At 43.4% G+C, this 21,447-nt stretch overlaps 3 protein-coding genes across 3 annotated transcripts in view; all 3 read left to right on the plus strand.

The window, feature by feature from the left end:
- Nucleotides 1-673, plus strand: part of LOC134447319 (high choriolytic enzyme 1-like) — a 25,500-nt gene extending 24,827 nt beyond the window's left edge. The window contains exons 8-9 of the mRNA XM_063196722.1: nucleotides 17-182; nucleotides 519-673. Coding sequence (XP_063052792.1) covers nucleotides 17-143 — 127 coding nt within the window. The 3' untranslated portion in view covers nucleotides 144-182; nucleotides 519-673. The remainder of the gene's footprint in view (nucleotides 1-16; nucleotides 183-518) is intronic.
- On the plus strand, nucleotides 161-11,533 carry LOC134447088 (high choriolytic enzyme 1-like). Its single transcript, XM_063196373.1, has 8 exons — nucleotides 161-182; nucleotides 5,746-5,808; nucleotides 6,126-6,278; nucleotides 7,775-7,892; nucleotides 8,688-8,866; nucleotides 10,204-10,285; nucleotides 10,817-10,982; nucleotides 11,366-11,533. Exons 1-7 carry the CDS (start codon nucleotides 161-163, stop codon nucleotides 10,941-10,943), a joined length of 744 nt encoding a protein of 247 aa, XP_063052443.1. The 3' UTR covers nucleotides 10,944-10,982; nucleotides 11,366-11,533.
- Nucleotides 11,534-18,331: 6,798 nt separating this feature from the next.
- Nucleotides 18,332-21,447, plus strand: part of cttnbp2 (cortactin binding protein 2) — a 96,545-nt gene continuing 93,429 nt past the window's right edge. Inside the window, exon 1 of the mRNA XM_063196726.1 lies at nucleotides 18,332-18,704. Coding sequence (XP_063052796.1) covers nucleotides 18,624-18,704 — 81 coding nt within the window. The 5' untranslated portion in view covers nucleotides 18,332-18,623. The remainder of the gene's footprint in view (nucleotides 18,705-21,447) is intronic.

The following is a 21,447-nucleotide window of genomic DNA, read 5'->3' on the forward strand; positions in this document are numbered from 1 at the left end:
TTTTGTCTTGCTGCAGCACTGCCTTCTCTAAGAACGGCGAGCCTACCATGGTGCCCATTCCTGACCCCAATGTGGAGATCGGCACAGCAACTGAAATGAGCCATAACGACATCCTCAGGGTTAACAGGCTGTACCAGTGCTGAGAGGAGTCGCTAAACTCATGTCCTCAAGAGATGATGCAGGTACACCTATGCACGGCCATACAAACAAGCATGCATAAAATGGTTTAACTACCATATGCTACTGTACCTTACGGTGAGAGTAATTAAGGGGAGTAGAGTTGCCCAGCCGGGACTCGAACTCAGACCTTCTGGGGTAGTAAATTGGGGCTCTGACCGCTACACCAGGCTAGAGCCAGGCTAGTTGATGTGATAGACAGAACACACCCACAACCCCAGTGATGGTCACTCCATCACAGTGAGGTACAGTACCTGTGGTCTAGATTCATGATAAATTCAGCAAGTTTGCTCATTTGCTCCTTTGCCATAATTAAATACACATTATTGTTGTAATTATAGAGGGAGCATGGCTGACATCGTCATTCCAAAGCAGATCAGATGGGAGGAGTACACCATGGAACCCCATAGAGGGAGAGGAGATGAACCCTTGAGGACAGGCCATTGACTGCCAGACAACAAGAAATAAGACATGCAATTAAACGGACATGCAAAACAATCTGTGATGAGTCTTTTTTGTCCTTCTTTTGTGTTCTGTTCTGTTTTATTTATCAAAAAACACACACACACACACACACACACACACACACACACACACACACACACACACACACACACACACACACACACACACTGTATCCTACATTGTATGGCAGTGTCCCAGTGGTCCATCTATAGGCAACATGGCAGCCATAATATCAAAGGAAGACGGGGCCTGCATGAAGGGCTAGTCCATGGCACAAATGCCAAGGCCTGAATAGGCTCTATAAGTGCATCAAGAAAGGAGAAACTCCTGTGCACGCCTTGCCTAGCAGACAGCTGTCACATGTATTCAATTGAGAAGAGTATTTTATGAATAAAGTTTTGGTAAAAACACACTTGTCACGTTTGTTTCTCTGACTGAATGGCACTGTGTAATGCTTGAAAGAGATTGTTTGGAATGAACATTTTCTATTGACTCGAAAACATGCCCTTGTTTGAAAACAGAAACGGGTGCGTCATAACCTACTTGTGCGCGCGTGCGTGCGTGCGTGTGTGTGTGTGTGTGTGTGTGTGTGTGTGTGTGTGTGTGTGTGTGTGTGTGTGTGTGTGTGTGTGTGTGGTTGTTGGTGGTGGTGGTGGTGTGTGCGTGTGTCTGCTGTTTGTTTACAGGGGTCGCCAAACAAACATTGCCTCATACACATGCACACACACACAAACACACACACACACACACATGTGCGTATGCACGCACACACACACACACACACACACAGGGATGGGCAGTATTGCTATTACATCTAATTGAAATACATTTTGAAATACAAAATACTATTTTGTATTTGTATTTCATATAAGTGAATTACATGTATTTGTATTTTGTATCAAAATACTTTCCTCCAGTATTTTGTGTATTTCACAAAACTACAAATACAAATACTTTGTTCTAAAGAATGTTATTACACAATATGAACACAAGATGGTGCTGTAGGTTAAAAAGGATATGAATGCCCCTAGCTGAATTGGAGGCACATGCTTGGATTTCTTAAGCCTTGACTGCACAGGAAGTTCAATTTGGTTCAAGGTGATTGGCTAATCATTTAATTCATTCCTCAATGAGGTGTTAATGTTTTCCCCATGTCATTCAAACTTGCTTTCAGTTTGCCATTGAGGGCCTTTGGTGTAGAATTGAGATATTACCTGTGCATATTGTTTTAAAACTAGCTGTATAAAGTGCGTTCCAATATGCAACCTTGCTTACTCCACTTCTGCTTGTGGCCTCGTACCAGGAAGTAATATGTCGGGATGACATCACTGACAACAGCATTATATTTCAATATCTCATAAAAGCTCAATTTTAAAGTCTTTGTCTCATTTGCAATTGGGATGGTAAATGAAAAACAGTCCCCTAAAAGTTGTTGTGGCTAGGCTGACAGCTGGGAAACCTAATTGTTTTCTCCACGGAGGATGGGCCAGGAGGCGGGGCGAGGCCACAAGCACAAGTGGAGGCAGTATAGTTGCAATACCTACTCTGGCCACCATCCTATAGTGAACTTTTAAAAAAAAAGCACTTGTATCTCTACTTTGTCACAGAAATGATTGCTATTCTTATGGCACTGACATGTTAATTCAGACAAATTAAGTCAAGAGTGAAGGGTAACCAGTTGAGAGATGTTCTCATTTGCAGGCCTCATAAACCGGCCTCATCGCCAACGTTGGAATGCGAAGCTGTTTGAAAAATTAGTTATGATGACAGCCTACAGAATATCTCCCTTATATAGTATTATTCAACTTTTTGGTCTTGTGTTTTCCCCACTGGGATGATTAAGGCCATACATACTTACTTGGCCTACAGCAGGGCCTCTTTCTTTCTTGTTTGAGCTTTTGTTTGTTTTCTAATCATCATTTCATTTCTCAGAATTTAATTGTTCAATTGATTTCATTGTGTAAGTCAAATTGGTAGTTTTTGTACACAATTGTTTTTGTTGTATTTGTTGTGTATTTTGTGTTGTTGAAAATACAAATATTGTATTTCAATATTAGATACTGTTACAGTTATGTATTTTGTATCTTATTTGTAACATTTTTTGCTGGGTATTTTGTATTTGTATTGAAAATACATGTAACTGTATCTTTGCCCATCCCTGCACACACACACACACACACACACACGCACACACGCACACACGCACACACACAACCCCACCTTAATATCTTTGTGGGGCCCTCCCATTGACACTCATTCATATTGACCCTATCAATAGCTAAAGAATGCTAAACTGTGCCCAAAACAATATCTAAACCTTAACCTGTCAGTGAGGAAATGTAATTACACTTTTACTTTTACCAGTAACAACAAAACTACCCCAGCAAAAGGGTTTGGGTTTTGGGCAGGATTTGGGCCCCACATGGAGCAAGGGCCTCAGCATGTGGTTGTGCTCCAATAGCTGGTGCCCAGGCTGTGTAGGATGGTGGTGGCCAGAGAAGGCATTGCAATTATGCTGCTGAATGACACTGTGCAACCTATTGCTGTTTTCAATGTATTATACTGTAGTGTGGTATCACCATAGCATCAGAACGCTTTACAAATTCATATTAAAATGTATGGATTAAAGGATAAGACAATAGATAACTAAATTCATAAACAAAAAATAAGGAATCAGGAAGTTAAATAAAAAAAAATGATACAATTACAGAAAGGAAATAAAAAATTCTGATTAATAAGGCTATGCAAGTTAATCATTAATAGACTACAAGTGGCTGACTACAATATTTAGAAAAGGTGAGTCTGGTATTTTCCAAGGAGTTTTAAAAATGTCCACAGAGCCAGTATCTCCAACACGTGGGAGGCCATTCCACAATGTTGGGGCGCGAAAGGCAAACGCTGTATGACCTGCTGATTTCTTTAATACTGATGGGACAATAAGAAGATCTGCATTAGCAGAACGCAGTGGGCGTGATGGTATATGGTGATTGTTTTGTCAGTCACAAAGTAGATGTTCAGAGCATGAACATCTTTTTCCATGTTTTTCATGTTCTTGTGTCTGCCAGAGCCTACTGTACACACAGGAGCATACATGTTGCAAGACATACATGTTGCCAGCGTTACCAAATCCTACAATGACCTCTGCTATTCCTGGTGTCATTTATCATAGCTTCGAGAATTAGTGAGTGATTGTTAGTGGTCTTAGTGAGTCTTGTCAGTCACATAGTAGATGTTCAGAAGATGAACATCTTTTTCATGTTTTTCATGTTCTTTCTTCCTCTATAGTGCTCTATGCTGACTGACAGCTGTTTATACTTGACTAATTTCCACTAGGCAGTGTCAGTGCAATGTGTTTTCTATTATGGCTCTATTGTGAGACTGCTGCCAATATCAGCACAGGTGATGCCTGGCTGAGGAGACTCATGACCAGGGCCGCCGACAGCTTTCGCTGGGCCCAGGACAAAGTCATCTGAAAGGGCCCCACTACCCAATACATGCAATGTAAAGGGGATCCAATTTTGGGCACCCTATCTCCCTGGGCCTGGACAACATACCCCGCTGTCCCCCTCTTTCGGCGGGCCTGCTCATGATTACAGCTCTGGACTAATCCTGTATGTGTGTCCACACAAATACCCGATTTCACATCTCGCCACACGTCAGCAATTTTTGGCTTTTGGCCAATCGGGGGCCTCTGACAGGTGGGGCCCCCTAGGTTTCAGCCATATCCAGGCTGTGTATTAATCCGGCCCTGCAAATACCGGAGAGCACTAGAATACTTCAACACTTAATTACATTTTTCTTCAACAACAGACATTGGTTGGTGTGCAATGTTTTCATTTTTGGAGTGCTTACTTTTTAATATATACTGGCTGCACTGATAACACTTGTTGTCACTTGTCAGATTGTCGTTTAAGGACACATTCAAGGTTTGACTTATCCAGCAGTGAGAAACAAGCATGTGTCACACATCAGTTTCATGCTGATATCACCTCTTATGACAACATCAGGCATCGTTGCCAGCAGGTGCACTGACCTGGAGGGGACAAATTAGCCAGATCTCCTGGGCCCAGGGAGATGGAGGAGAGCTCATATTTGCATCCCAGTACACTGTATGCATTGAGAGAGGGGCCATTTTCAGATGATTGTATTGTGGGCCCGGTCAAAGCTGTCAGCAGCCCTGATTGCAGGTGAACTGCAGTATATAAGACCGACTGGCAGGCAGAGTTGGTTCACGTTTGACTGCTGGACAAGTCACAGGTGAGTTTATGTCTTTGCTATGAATCTGCAGTGGATCCAGGCTAATGTTAAAGCCACACAAGACAACTGTTTGAGCAATGTTGTATGGGCTCGCTCATATTGATTTTTCAAAACAATCATTTTGTCATTCAGCAAAATTGCTCCAACAGTTGTGCATGATCATCATCATTGTGGGCCCATAGTCATTTTATTTCATTTTTTGTGTGTTTTCTTTTTTTGTGCTGTCCATATGGGACGAGATGTTGTAAGATTGGTTTTGACACATGGTCTCATGTGTCTGGCTTTCCCTGTAGACGCTGAAGATGTTTTTTCAAATCATTCTTGGGGTTTTTGTCCTCTCCGCCGCCTGGGCTAAGGTTTGTACAGTATAGTATAGTATATGTATTTGTGTGTGTGTGTGTGTCTGTGTGTCTATGTGTGCGTGTGTGTGTTCGTTTGTGTGTGTGTGTTCGTTTGCGCGTGCCGTGTGTGTGTGTTCGTTTGTGTGTGCGCGTGCACGCGCGCGCGCGTGTGTGTGTGTGTGTGTGTGTGTGTGTGTGTGTGTGTGTGTGTGTGTGTGTGTGTGTGTGTGTGTGTGTGTGTGTGTGTGTGTGTGTGTGTGTGTGTGTGTTCGTTTGCGTGTGCGCGTGTGCATGTGCATGTGCGTGTATTCTCCAAGTGAATGCTTATATAATTAACATATCATGTATTTGTCTTTTCTCCTATTCATACACCTATTCTGACCCCAATACGTGTAAGTTTCTTGTCAAATTCATTCCTACTGTCAATAGTATACTCACCGTATTTGATTTTCGGTTTGTGAGTAATTAAAGTGCATTGACATATTTGTTAATGATTTCCCTGTAGAGGAGGTTGGCGTTGAGGACACCTCTGTGTCTGGAAGACTTCATAGAGCAAACAAAGATGTAGGTAAGAGATTTCTCTTCCATCCAGCCAAGAAAGAAGGAAAGAAAGAATTCCTGCCTTGATAAGTTCTTTTCCTTGGGTTACCCCTTCCTCCATTAATGCTAAAATGACACTTTATTAAGTCCAATCCCATGGCATGTGTGTGCTATATTGTTATATCGTTAATTATATTGCATTATATTATTGGTTTATTATTTCTAGCAGACATTTTTTTCCAGAGCAACTTACACAAAAGGTCAAGAACAGCAATTCTCAAAGTGTCTGGAGCCAGTCGTTAACGCGGAGTGTGTTTGCCTGTTTACCTGTTTGTCTGTCGTTAGTGCGTAGACCTGACGAGCCTTATGTGGTGGATGACATTGCCTACCCCTCTGAGGCCGACAGGAACGCCGACCCCTGCACCTCCAGAGGCTGCCTGTGGCAGAAGTATTCTGACGGTCTGGTCTATGTGCCCTACTACATCACCAATGAATACTGTGAGTATTAAACACATTTTTACAAGATGTGTATGCAAGTATAAGCAGTTAAAGACTGTGGACTTAAAGGACCAGTTCAGTCAATTTCAACATGCCGTTGTAATGTTCACACTACCCTGGACTTGTCAGTACCTGAGATTTTGTTTTTCTTTTTCAGCCCTTTCCGAGATCCTGGTCATTGTAATGGGGGCAGCACTTTGTTTACATAAAAAAACATTTTTATTTATTCCCAAAAACATCCAAAAGGTTATACAACATCAGCAGACAACTAGCAAACAGCGGTACCTTTTGGGAAAATATTTGGAGTAGGCCTATGTTTAAAAAAAAAAAAAAAATGTAAACAAACGCTTCCCCCATTAGAATAGCTCATATCTCGGAAAGGGCTGAGACGAAAAATGTGGTATCACCGGGTACTGACAAGTCAAGGGAAGCGTGAGCAATACAACAGCATATTGAAATTGACTGAACTGGTCCTTTAAAGTAGGGTTGACAATCTCATTGGAGTTTTTGTTTGTGTGTTATAAATAAAAATATAAATAAATAAAATCGTTTTTATAGTAAAATATGAGTTGTAAAATATAAATAAATAAAATAGTTAATACAAAAACATTTTTGCAAAGTTTGTTCAAACTTGTGTTCTGAGACTTCAGGCGGTCACACTTTCTTGACGCCGGTGTCACAAGCATGTCATAACTGGATCATAACAGTGTCATTACGCAGCCATAGATAAGTCATAAACATTTGTCTGTCATAAACATTTTATGACTGTTGGCCTTAAGTGACTTTTGGTTGTGGCAAAGACAATCCTAGGTACCGAATGTCACTTAAAGGGACAGTTTGGTCAATTTCAACATGCAGTTGTAATGCTCACACTACCCTGGACTTGTCAGTGCCTGAGATTTTTTTTTCTTATTCTTCAGCCGTTTCCGAGATCCTGGTCATTGTAATGGGGGCAGCTCTTTGTTTACATTTCAAAAAAACATTTTTATTAATTCCCAAAAACATCCAAAAGGTTATAAAACATCAGCAGACAACTAGCAAACAGCAGTACCTTTTGGGAAAATATTTGGAGTTGGCCTATGTTTCATTTTTTTAAAATGTAAACAAACGCTGCCCCCATTAGAATTGCTCATATCTCGGAAAGGGCTGAGCCGAAAAATGTGGCATCACCAGGTACTGACAAGTCAAGGGTAGCATGAGCAATACAACTGCATGTTGAAATTGACCAAACTGTCCCTTTAAGGCCAACAGTCATAAAATCTTCATGACATGCACATAACGTTTATGACACATGCATATCATCTTAAGTGATTCAGTGACTTCTTGGAGGTCTTTGTCCATGCACGAGTAATCTCTCTATCTCTATCTCTCTCTCTCTCTCTCTCTCTCTCTCTCTCTCTCTCTCTCTCTCTCTCTCTCTCTCTCTCTCTCTCGCTCTCTGTATGTACCTGTGTGTTCATGTGTGTGTGCGTGCGTACGTGCGTGTGTGTGTTTAGCTGACCGTGAGCGTTCTGTCATCGAGCGTGGTCTTCAGTCCTTCTCCAGCTCCACCTGTATCCGCTTTATTCCCTGGAACAACCACAGGGATTACATTTACATCCGCTCTGACAACGGGTACGAGTCTCCATTACTCATGCATATCAAAATCATTCAGATTTTACACTTGCTAAATAACACAAAAAGATCATTATGAGAACCACAACTACTCAATGTGTAAAGTCACACAATGACACCAATGAGGAAAGGCACTCTTCTTCTTGGTTAAGAAGCTTTTAATAGCTAGTTCATTGTGGAACTGGTTAAAATAGCCAACATGTTTCGGCCAACAATGGCCTTCATCAGGGCTTCTTTGACCAATGAGGAAAGAGTAGAGCTCACTGATCCACGTTGAAGTCTTCAAAACTCTGTGTCTTTCTAGGGGACCTTTATCAGTGTGTTTCAGTATTTCCTTTTGTTATATTCTTGGTCCTGTTGAGAAACATAATAGCGTACTGCAGGTTATGAGGGCTGATGCTTGGTGTTCTTGCCATTCCCATCATGAAATCACTCAATGACGCCCAACGCCGGTTTTACCAATAAGCTGACTAGGCAGTTGCCTAGGGCCCCACCAAATTTGCCCATTGTAGGGGGGCCCCCAACAGTCAGCCCCACCATGTAAATACCAGCGAACAGGGGCACTGCCAGAAATGTTGGGCCCCATGAAAGATTACAATTTTGGGCTCCCTTAAGGGCCCCTATCAGTGCTTACCACTCCCCCTTAGCGGCCCCCATGCCAGCGAAAGTAATTCAAAAGGACCTTATGCCTATATTTTCCCTAGAGTGCCAAATGGGTAGATTCGTAGCTAGTGACGCCATATTCAATACCGAGTATAAATGGTTATCTCGTTCCTCCTCATTTTCCCCTAACAGGTGCTACTCTTACATCGGCCGTCTCGGTAATGGCCAGACCGTGTCTCTGAGTCGCAATGGCTGCATCTACCACAACACTGTTCAGCACGAGCTGCTCCACGCCTTGGGCTTCAACCATGAGCAGACACGCAGCGACCGCGACAACCACATCCAGGTTCTTCTGCAGAACGTCATCTCTGGTATGAATTGCATATAAAAGGTCCGCAACACTGTTTGATGCTCCCAAAAACATAATGGCACAACATTTCCTACTCTCAGTCCTTCATCACAGTGCACAGTTGCAGAGTTGAAGAGTCCAAAACATTGCCGTTAATTTTTTTGAGGGCATCAGTCAGTGTTGCAGACCTTTTTTTTCTCCTTTCAGTTATCTTTTGTTTGGTCCCGTCCAGCACCTGTGCTACTGATGTGCGCACATTCTCTAACCTTTACATTACATTACATGACATTTGGGAGACACTTTTATACAACCGAGGATGTAATCACAGCATACAACACTTCCGGATGCAAAGTGAACAGGAAATAATCAGAACAATAGAATAGGTGCAAGTGCATAGTGGGTTTAGTTTCTTTTTTTTAAAGGGACACTGTGTGAGATTTTTAGTTGTTTATTTCCAGAATTCATGCTGCCCATTCACTAATGTTACCTTTTTCATGAATACTCACCAAAAGCATCAAATTCTAGTATTCATTATGAATGGAAAAATTGCACTTTTCATACATGAAAAGGGGGATCTTCTCCATGGTCCGCCATTTTGAATTTCCAAAAATAGCCATTTTTAGCTGCAAAAATTACTGTACTTGGACCATACTAGAAAATATTTGTTTATTACTCAGTAAACTTTCATGTAAAAATCAAATTTGGCTATAGGCAGCCCAGTTTCAATGAGCAGCATAGTTGCAGTACCTTTTTTGACCATTTCCTGCACAGTGTCCCTTTAAGTACATTAGCACAGGGTGAAGGAGAGTAGACACACATAGTGTATGCACACATCCACAGCCAATGCCCAACATACCTGGGCTTGGGCCATCTCAAACATCAGTGCAGTAAATAGACATGAAAGAGGAGAGTAGGCCTATATACACTATATAGTATATACTGTACATATACTATATAGGCCTACTATAAGCTCCCCGCAGTTCAATCATGCATGGTGTCACAAACACACTTTGTCAACGCTGACGACATCTCATGCATGACAACATTTGATGCATCTGTCATCCTCCAAAAACCACACCGTGTGCACAAGTCTCACAGTGATACAATGGAGGAAAGACTGGATCTCACTCACGGAACACTGAACAGTCTTGAAGTCCTCAATATTACTGTTTAATAATACTGTTCTTGCATAGTCCTTCAAACACACATTGACATCTTATGCATGATGACAGCTGATGCATCTGCCGTTCTCTTTTTAAAGTGAATGAGCACCAGCAAAAACTGATAAACCAGGTCTTTGTTGTTGTTTGAATGACTACACACCATGTGAATTTGCTGTGGTTTCTGTTCCCTGAACAGGCATGGAGCACAACTTTAACAAGGTGGCCACTCTGAACCAGGGCACTCCTTATGACTACAACTCTGTCATGCAGTACTTCAGGTGAGTCCAGTATGTTCTAGGCCTACACAGTATTACTCATTTTGTATTAGTCTGTGTGTCTATGAATGTTTCAGTTTAGAGAAAACGGCATGCTCTTCACCCAGAGAAGTAGACCTGCTTCTAGGTTCAGCTGCTCTTTGGTCCAAGGCTTGTTGATCACAGAAAAAGGAGGAGAAAAAAAAACATTCGTCTAACCAAGGCAGGCAGTCATACAAATGATAAAAATGCCTTTATTCAAACATGACAAGTCCAAGGTAGGACTTCTACGGTATGATATGATACGATACAATAGTACTTTATTGTTAGCCTGGTTCCTTCCAGACCTCTGTGTGAGATCACAAACAGAACTACAGGTTGGCCAGGCAACTTTATCGGCAATTTGCACTGAAATTCATTTTGAATCCCTCAGGAGATCCCAGCTGCCCTCTAATAGCTTGCTTGATACACAACCCTTACTTATTTTCATATTTGTTTCATATTTATTATATTGTTTCATATTTATTATAAACATTATATTTTGTCTCGCTGCAGAACTGCCTTCTCTAAGAACGGCCAGCCCACCATGATCCCCATCCCCAACCCCAATGTGGAGATCGGCATGGCCACTGAGATGAGCTATAACGACATCCAGAGGGTGAACAGGCTGTACCAGTGCTAAGAGGAGTCGCAACACTCATGTCCTCAATAGATGATGCAGGTATGCACGGCCATACAAACAAGAATTCGGGGACAGCTGCTAACTACGGTTTTTGAGGCCCTAAACATAACTGGCCAGGAGGCCCCCCCCTCATAATTAAATAATAATAATAACAACAACAAAAATCTAATAAATATATGTTTTGTAATGTAATTCAATATTTTTTCATGATGTTTGTCAGTCAATCTCAATTTAAGAGGCCCCGATTTTGAGGGCAAAGTGGTTGGTGCCCCAATCACTGGTTGGTGCCCTAAGCACTCTGGATACTTTGCGTACTGTGCTTATGTCTAGCGGCGGCCCTGTGCATGGATTATTATATAACGGCTATTATATAAATATGATCATTTGCAAAAGTTAAATACGCATTATTGTTGTAATTATAGAGGGAGCATGGCTGACATCGTCATTCCAAAGCAGATCAGATGGGAGGAGTACACCATGGAACCCCATAGAGGGAGAGGAGATGGACCCTTGAGGACAGGTCATTGACTGCCAGACAACAAGAATGACAGAAATAAGACATGCAATTAAACGGACATGCAAAACAATCTAGAATGATGAGTATTTTTTCTTCTGTTCTGCTTCTGTTATTTGGCATCATCCATGTACAGTATTTCACAGTTTTCCTACACACACACACACACACACACACACACACACACACACACACACACACACACACACACACACACACACACACACACACACACACACACACACACACACAGTGTATCCCACATACTGTACGCGTTTCCAACAATATATTCAAAACCTCTCTGTTAGTATTCAACATTTTTTCGCATCGCTTTGTTATATAATGTGTTTTTCAGAGTTCAGGACACTGAGCGGTTCTGTGCTGGCTGAAAAGGCCCCGAGGGCTCCAGCACTTGAGTCTGATATACAGCACGCACTCAACCAGTCTGGTGTTTCCATGGATACGTTACTTTCAGCTTGCATCATTTAACTTAATGCCATGCCAACAGTTATCAACCGTGTGGCAGAGGCGAATGTTACCGCTGACAGTCCACAGATACTGCCCGCTTGTTACTGTCATATTTACTTTGCTCCCTAAGGAAGTGTTACTGGGCATAAAGCTTAACCCCTTGGTGATCTGTCTGTAATTGATTTCCCCCCTCATGGAAGAGGAACTGATACACATGAGGTAATGTCTTGGGATTGACACTAGGGGGAGACAAGAACTCACTGACCTCCCACTTCTTTTTTGATGCTTTGCCTTTTTTTTCTTTTCTTTTTTATTTGAGACAGTAACTCACCTAGGGTATATATTTCCAGGAGCACATTTAACTTGTCTTCACAGTTCACACAAGACGACCCCACATGAAAGAATAGGTGCACCTACAGCTACAGAGGATAGACGGCCTATACGATACCAGACATTCAAGAATCAGAATGATAAGATCAGACGACCACATCAATGGCTGTCAATGACAGACCAGACAGATAGACACAAAGGTTTTCACTCTACAATTTCAGTTTCTTTCAAACTGACAGATATCATGCTGATTGAGGCCTGTCTTGAAAAAAACGACCACAGAACAAAGTACTTCAAAATAATGGCTAGTTCAGACAGGTCTGCAATGGACATACTTTTCCTTAACTGTAACCTAAAAGGGAACGCAAAACTGCATACAGTACATGTGCCAAAGACTCCCTCTCTCTCCAAGTCTAAATGATTTCCTCTTTACAATTGGGGTTTTCCTTTTCAATAAATTGACACACACTTCAACTCCCAATGCAATTTTTCTTGTTCACCCCAAAATGTACTGCTAAGGTTGTTGTTAGTATGTGGAGCCTGACTGTAATTTTTCTGCAAATGTGATGTTCTACACTAGTGTTTCTCAACAGGGGCGCTACAGCCCCCCAGGGGGCATTGGGGTGCCCTAGGGGGGTGTTGAGAAGGATGCAGCTGAGTAGGGGTGGGGCTTAGTTACCATTGAGTTGCATTAGTCCTTTTTATTTTTCAATACCAAGGGGGACATTGTCAGTCTTATGATGAGGGGTCGTTGGGAGGCTTGTGATGAGGACAAGGGGGTGTTTCTTCAAAAAAGGTTAAGAACCACTATTCTACACTGTGTCCTCTGCTAAAGACTATAGACTTGCATGACTGGCAGGGTGGAGTTCTCAGCCCAAGTGCAAAAGGCTTGAATGCAGGTGTCACTTCCTCTGTTTGCCAAAGGTCTGGGAGAAAGGCCAGAATGTGCATGCCTGTGTGTCTTCCCGTCTTTTCTCTGTCCTTGTCATAGTCTCCCTGCAATGCAAGCACACACATACACACACACACGCATGCACGCACGCACACACGCATGCACGCACACACACATATACACAAACACACACACACAGACGCATGTGAGCGTGTGCGTGCGCACACAGACTACCCCGAGCAAAAGCAACAATGCATGCCTTGGTTACGCATTCCTGAACACACTCAAGTAAGTCATTCAAAATTGTCAGGTTGTCATTTAACATAGTGTCCCTTTTGTTCAGCCTGGAAATGGTGACTGGCCTTTTTCACACCAATGAAAATCGGAAAAAAGAAGACCGGTGGGTGGGCGCGGGAGAGAGGGGGGGTAGAGACGTAAGGACTGGATTGCCCACGTTCCTCATGACTGAGATCACTCCATTAAAAAGTCTGTAAAGAGACACAGTGCTTATTATAGTGATGGTAGTGTTGTAGTGAACTCCATCCATTGGGGTGCTATCCTTGCGAGTGGCGACAACGCGGCTGTCACAAAGAGCAGTGTGTGGTGGAATTCTGTAATCATAGTTTTAAAACTTTGGTTATGTTTTTTATGGACGGTATTTTATTTAGAAAATGCAGTGGCAAGCAAGCCAGTCATTGGGACTTTTTTTTTACCCCACACCATAACAAATTCTCTCTTCCTCCTGTCAACATTGTGCTCATTTTGAGAAACTCACAGCCTCGAACTGAGTGCCTGCCTGCTTGCTTGCTTGCTGTGGAGTGTTCTCCTCATACACACCCCCAGTGCTGGACTGGGGGAGAAATAGGGCCCGGGCACTTTTGGCTTAAAGGGGCCCCTCATAATTAGCGGCGCAGAACTGACTCCCCGGTGGGCCCCACACTTGGGTGGACCCCTATTTTCAGAAATGTAAAAAAAATAATTATATATACATTTTTTTTTACATTTCTGAAAATAGGGGCCCACGATGGCAAGGGGCCCATCTGGAAATGCCCGCTATGCCAGATGGGCAGTCCAGCCCTGTACACACGCCCATTACAGTAAAACCTTCCCTTTGCACTTCACTCCAGAGCGCGGTCGGTCGGCTGACTGGTCATCCGAGAGCTCTGCTATGTGTATCAGTGAGATGGCTCCGATTTTAAACTCCTCAAACTGGGAAGCGACTAATCTGTGTGGAATGTGAAGAGGGGATCTTTTTTTTTATTTATTTTTTTAAGGACAATCCAATCTCTCTGATCGTGTTCAGTGTCACTAAGGTTCTGACCCCTGTGCCTCTTGCTTGCTGTTGGTTGAGTGTCATTGGTAGCAGAAAGGAAGCCTATGAGAAACTACGATGAGGAATAGTCTTAATTTCCTTCAGGGTTAATTACACCTCTGATCTACAATTAATATACAGATTTTTGTAATTATATCTGTAATTTACATTTCTATATCACATGCAATCCAGCTGACAATTATCCAGATGTCACAAACCTGTCCCAAGCTGTACACATGCAACATTTTGGCAGAAATCTCTCAACTATATTTTCTTTCTGAGGCAAAACCTCATGTCCTTTCACACCAAATGTCAAAACAGTGCATAATCAACACTTTGAATAACCTCACAAATGCTATCTCCACAGAAAATGGGAACAGGAATATTACTGCTGTCCACATGTGCCATTGCAGACAGCTGATCTCTGTTTGCCTGCTTTGTAGTTAGTTGAAGGTAAAGATTGTGCACATCCCAGGACAAAGGCTGACTGTAATTCTCAGAGTAATTTTCAGACTGTAATTCTCTGTAATTCTCCGCAGTCCGCACATTTAAAGGGACAGTTTGGTCAATTTCAACATGCAGTTGTAATGCTCACACTACCCTGGACTTGTCAGTGCCTGAGATTTTTTCCCCTTCTTCTTCAGCCGTTTCCGAGATCCTGGTCATTGTAATGGGGGCAGCTCTTTGTTTACATTTCAAAAAAACATTTTTATTTATTCCCAAAAACATCCAAAAGGTTATAAAACATCAGCAGACAACTAGCAAACAGCAGTACCTTTTGGGAAAATATTTGGAGTTGGCCTATGTTTCATTTTTTAAAAATTTAAACAAACGCTGCCCCCATTAGAATTGCTCATATCTCGGAAAGGGCTGAGCCGAAAAATGTGGCATCACCAGGTACTGACAAGTCAAGGGTAGCGTGAGCAATACAACTGCATGTTGAAATTGACCAAACTGTCCCTTTAAAATCCTTTACTTAGTTTTTTATCTCATGGCTGGATTACCTTTCGACCTCATCGGTCTTTGACCAAGCTATGAAATGAAATAAAAAAGTGTACGGACTCCCCCCTCCAAAAATTACGCTTTGTGGTCAGTGCCAGGAGGCTAAGCATCCGGACCCTTGGCCAAGCGGAAGCAAGACCCCGGGTTAGAGCAGCACATAGGCGCCACTGATGATGAGCATACCCCCCACCTCCACCACCCACTGTCCACCGCTCTCTGCCGGGAAAAAAACCCTCTTTGGCCCTCTGTGGCCACCACAATGGCTCGAGTCACTAGGCGCCAAGTCCCACGGAGATGCCAGAGGAAGGGAACACGAGGCCGAGTCGAGTGGCAGTGGCCCCCCGAATCGGACCCATTCATTCCCATCCTCCATCTCTGTCCAAGGCTGCAGCTGCTGCAACAAGCCACAGCATCACTACACAGTCAAAAATGCAGTGTTAATTCAAGACATAGAGAGTCGATTTAACATCTTCTAGAGTGTATTTTGTCCCAGAGTACTATAGAGTACCCAGAGTTTTATCTTTTTAGGGGCTTTTTGGGCCTTTATTTTTGTGATAAGACAGTTGAGACAGACAGAAAGCAAGTGGGGAGAGAGACGGGGAAGGGTTGGCAAAGGACTCGGGCCGGAATCGAACCCGGGACGCAGGTATAGCAGTGCAGTGCCCTACCGCTTGAGCACGGCATGGCCGGTCCCAGAGTACTCAAAGTGTTGAATTAACACTGCATTTATTATTGTGTAGTAAACTAACTCACATTTTTCCCCAGTTGAGAATTTTTGAACAGTTTTTGAGTTCTGTTTATTCCGCAATCACTTCCATCGTGTCAAAGATGATGATACACTGCATTTCTTCTGCACTGCACTGGAATGGAAGCAGAATTAATGGGGCTGGACATTGACCAAGTCAACCAAGTCAATGAATAAAATTCAAATATTTACATAGCATAGAAATTAACAAAATAAAACATCAAAAACAAAAACAAAGCAAAGTATCATGATCTTAGCATCCCATCCTGCGTTGGATTTCACATGCCAGAGCTTCATACAGACTGATATCAGACTAACATGGTTTGTGCCGCATCAGAGGAGGAAGGGTCTCCTCTTAACAGGGCCATGGACAGCTTTGACAGGCCCGAAGCATAGTCTTCTGAAAGGCCCTGTCTCTCAATACATACTGGACGTACAATCCAATGAGGACCCAATTCTGGGCCCCCCTCTCCCTGGGCCCGGGACAACTGTTTGTCCTCCCAGCTACCCCTCTGTCTATTAGCCTTGCAATGCTCGGACTTGCTCCCTTGCATCAGGTCTGCACTGGTGGTCCTTTCACCCCCCTTTGCACAACACTGGAGGCTGCTGGCAAATTACTACAAACCTGATTAGCCGGACGCAGGGCTGCAGGGCTGGCACAGACTCAGCTATCAATTAAGGACAGGGGAGCGAGCGAGAGAGAGAGAGAGAGAGAGAGAGAGAGAGAGAGAGAGAGAGAGAGAGGGAGAGAGAGAGCGAGAGAGAGAGAGAGAGAGAGAGAGAGAGAGAGAGAGAGAGAGAGAGAGAGAGGGAGAGAGGGAGCGCACATTGGTCCCCTTTCCTGTTCTAAAAATATCCAAGTTTCAGTTGGCAGAAGGTAGCCTACTGTAGGCAAATATGTGGATGAGTTTCATATTTCTTTAAGTTGCGATGCACATGGCAAGCTTAATATGATGACAACATATTCAAGTTTGGGGGGAGGGGGGAGGGGTCTATTTTCCCAGGACCAGGGACAGAATTAGGTCCTCACTACATTGTATGTATAATTTAATAATTATGGCAGTCATGGGTAAGCGGTTAGGGCGTCAGACTTGTAGCCCAAAGGTTGCCGGTTCAACTCCCGACCCGCCAGGTTGGTGGGGTAGTAATTAACCAGTGCTCTCCCCCATCCTCCTACATGACTGAGGTACCCTGAGCATGGTACCATCCCACCGCACAGCTCCCTTGGGGTGCCATTGAGGGCTGCCCCTTTGCACGGGTGAGGCATACATTCAATTTCGTTGTGTGCAGTGTGCAGTGTTCACTTGTTTGTGTACTGTGGAGTGCTGTGTCACAATGACAATGGGAGTTGGAGTTTCCCAATGGGCTTTCACGTCACTTTATAATTGTAATATTGGATTGGGGCCCTTACAGATGACAGAAATGCTCTTACAGTTTTCAGCAGCCCTGAGCATCCTACATTACTTTCTTTTGTTTCTTTTAGAGGTCTTGCTGCTACCTACTGTAAGTGCCATAGAAGACAACCAGCACAACTGCAACACCAACTCATATCTATGACCGTGCAATTCTACACGTTTACCATGCAGCTGCATTGATTTGGTTGAAAGGCCCAGTGGATCAATGAAGCTTGACTTTATTATAGGATAGGCCTACCTATTGTGGAATAGAAATAATGACGATATAACCTTTAACCCTCACCTGCTGATAGACTCAAAATCTAATGCATATAGTGGGATTATAATAAATACAATGTCATTTGACATTGCTATTAATGTATATTAATTGTAGGCCTAGGCCTATTGTGTAATTACTGTAGGCCTAATGTAAACTACAATGTTGTCTTACTGTAGCCCAATAATAATCAAAACAAAGCCCAGGGAATAGGCTACGCAGTGGCACTAGGCTAAATGAAACAAAATGTAGATTACCCTACGACGTAGGCAAGGAGCTATACTACTACGTTGTTAAAATGCTGTCCCGACTGGTTACCGCTGAACTGGGAAAGCCTCATTCCAATCCATCAACAACCTACTCGGCAAACGGCGACTGAATGTGTTTGGCAGTAGAGAGGTTAACCGACGGTTATGTCGGAGCAGAAATAGGATCGACGTATACTGGCAAATGCTTGTGTCACTCTTGCCCCCCTTTTCAAGTTTGGAACAGGAACGCACGGGATTTGCATCTGGAAAGCTCTGGTCCACGCCTTCATCGAGACTACCCTCACAACCCAAGTGTCTCAACATCGCCGTAGAACCAAAAGAAACGCTTGTTTTTGTATGACGGCAAATAGTCTACGTCGATGGGACTGCCTTGTGTGATTTCCATTCAGCAGCGTAATAGTTAAAGCAGTGCCGAATGCGTTGTTTTATGTTGTATGTGGTGCCCTCACTCCAGCAGCAGACCGCTACAGTAGGAAGATGGCGTCGGAGGGAGCGAGCGGGGAACAGCCTCCTCCGATACAAACACTGGCGACCGCAATTCATGGAGGTGTCGAAGCGGTAAGAAATTGTTTAAGAATATAATGGTGTGTTTACTAGCAGTGAGTCTTGCCTTTTCACCTCTGCCTAAGAATGAGAGAAACGACTGGAACCTTGCGCGTCAATTCAAGGCTGCGACGCACATCGTCGGTCGCTGGTCATTAGATGTTATTTCGCTAGATCTAAAGCTTGCAAAGTCAAAATATGGTAGGCTCCAAGACCTACGCAATACCTAACACATCAATCGAATAGGTTACCAGTGGTGTTAGTTGATTGTTTCATGCTTTATCTTCCCACAACATCTTCAGTCAGTCTTGATCTGCACAAAGCTATTTTTTCTTATGCCCCTGATGTGTAGATGAATAAGACGTGAATCCTGCAGGATGTTTACTTAAATGATCAGTTCAAGATTGGCCACGCACATGAAAATCATTATGGCGATTTATGCTGTGCTTACTTGAACATTAATGTGTATTCTAATGAATTCAAATGGACCACCTACTTATCTGTGTTTAAGAAACCCGAAGATTCGTGGTGCGTTCTGCGCCTGAAGCATAGTTCTAAATAGGTAGCCTAGACGAGATTAAATGGAAACAAACCATTAAAACATTACCATGAAGACGTGGATGACGGAATGGTCAACATGAAATGAAGTAGCTGTTGGTCGAGGGTATGTGACACAGTAGCTTTATTTACGATCCAGTTAGGGGATCTGTTTTTTGAGATGCCACGCACTTAATAAAACGCCTTGAGGTCAGTTATTACCTTATTTTGGAAGCCTCTGCTTAGTCTTCCTTCAAATAATATTTCTTTATTTCAAAATTATATTGGTATGATAGGCCTAATCATGAGCACACAGACTGTCAATTGCCCATAAATTATGCTGAAAGCCGTGTGAACTCAATTGAATGTCAGGTAAGCTAAAGCAGTCCAGTTTGTCATTGTGGTTGTAATACAGGTGTTGATTGGATATGAATGTGGATATTACTTTGGTTATAAATAGCTTACCATTTCATAAGTCAGAGTTATATCGGTTATTGTTGACATCCTCTGCATCCATGCATGACCCCTCTTCTGTGCAGCCTGTCAAAGATGCCAAGTCACTAAATCTAATCTTGATTTAGCCTATGGCCTGCAGTGTATCATTAATTATTAGGATTTACCTTTTCAGTGCCCCCTACTCCAACCATGATTGTTGCTGTGGGAGAGTTTAAATATAGCCGGTGGGTCTCTAAACGGTACCGAGGGGAGTCACAGGAGAGGAGAGGGGGCATGGGGGTTATTTGTGCGTGGAGAGAGAGAGAGATGGTGTATGTGGTGGTGGTGTTAGTGGTGTTGGTGGGGGGTGGGTATGTTCACCGGAGATGCTGCTAAACTGGTCTGAATTTCAGTGACTCAGCTGGCATGGCTCATAGTACCGTGTCACCCAGTCAGTCTCAGGCGCTTTAATGGGCGGCAGGCAGGCAGGCAGGCAGGCAGGCCGGCCGGTTTACATTTAGAGTCATGTCAAACAGGTGTCCCTGCCGAGCCGCAGAGGTAACCAGCAGCCCACCACTCCACTTAGCTGCACCCTTATACTGTATCTTGTACCTCATGTTGGGCCTATGCACCACCAGATCCACTCCACTGTGCCAATGCCCTACACCAGTGGTTTTCAACCTTTTTGGTCTCGCGTACCCAGCTAAGCCTTTTTGTTGTACCATGAGTACCTCCTCACTCATGCTCTGTATCTCTTCCGCTATCCAAATGTGACTTTTCTCCATATATTTGTTATTATTATTTTTTGTCACATACCCCTTGAGGCGTGCTCATGGACCCCTTGTGGTACATGCACCCCCTTGTTAAGGCAGTGGGTACGCGGTTAGGGTGTCAGACATGTAGCCCAAAGGTTGCCAGATCAACTCCCGACCCACCAGGTGGGTGGGGGAGTAATTAACCAGTGCTCTCCCCCATCCTCCTCCATGACTGAGGTACCCTGAGCATGGTACCGTCCCGCCGAACTGCTCCCTTGGGGCGCCATTGGGGGCTGCCCCCTTGCACGGGTGAAGCATAAATGCAATTTCGTTGTGTGCAGTGTGCAGTGAACACTTGTGTGCTGTGGAGTGCTGTGTCACCATGACAATGGGAGTTGGAGTTTCCCAGTTGGGCTTTCACTTTCACGGCTTTCACCACCATGTCTCTGGTCTGCCAAGGCCTGCCAGAGGTGTATATGCCAGCCTAGAGGACCCTCAGGGTTTATAATGAAAGTAGGTCTCACCCTCTTGTTGCAGAAGGAACCTTTTTTTGTTGCCTCACAGCAGGGAAAGTGTTCGCTTGTCAAGACCATTCAAGAAATAACGCCTGCTGGTCTAAAGACAGCATAGCGGGGCTTAGCAGCTAGTGGGTTTGGTGAGTATGCTCCATACTAGGTTTAGAAGTTTTCCTCAAATCCACTCAGACATGGTTGATGGCTCTGTCCAATCCTGTCACACAAGAGGCCATTTTCTAAATGCATTTATCGGAATGCATTAAGACTCATAAGATCATAGCCAAGTACACACTACACACCAACAGCTCCTAGAAGCATTGAGTGTAAACTTGGATTCTGAGCATATTAACTGGTATATGTGTAGTGTTTAAACGCCAGCTGTTTGGCCATTAAGGAGGAGAATGTCATGCCTTTTGATGGTGTTGCATCATGTGATTTTTGGAGAATAAAGGGTACTTCATATGAGGGGGAAAATACTGCACTCTTCAAATATAGGTGATTGAAGTAGGCTACTTT

The sequence above is a fragment of the Engraulis encrasicolus genome, chromosome 4 (genome assembly GCF_034702125.1).
Source record: "Engraulis encrasicolus isolate BLACKSEA-1 chromosome 4, IST_EnEncr_1.0, whole genome shotgun sequence".
NCBI classification, from domain to species: domain Eukaryota; kingdom Metazoa; phylum Chordata; class Actinopteri; order Clupeiformes; family Engraulidae; genus Engraulis; species Engraulis encrasicolus.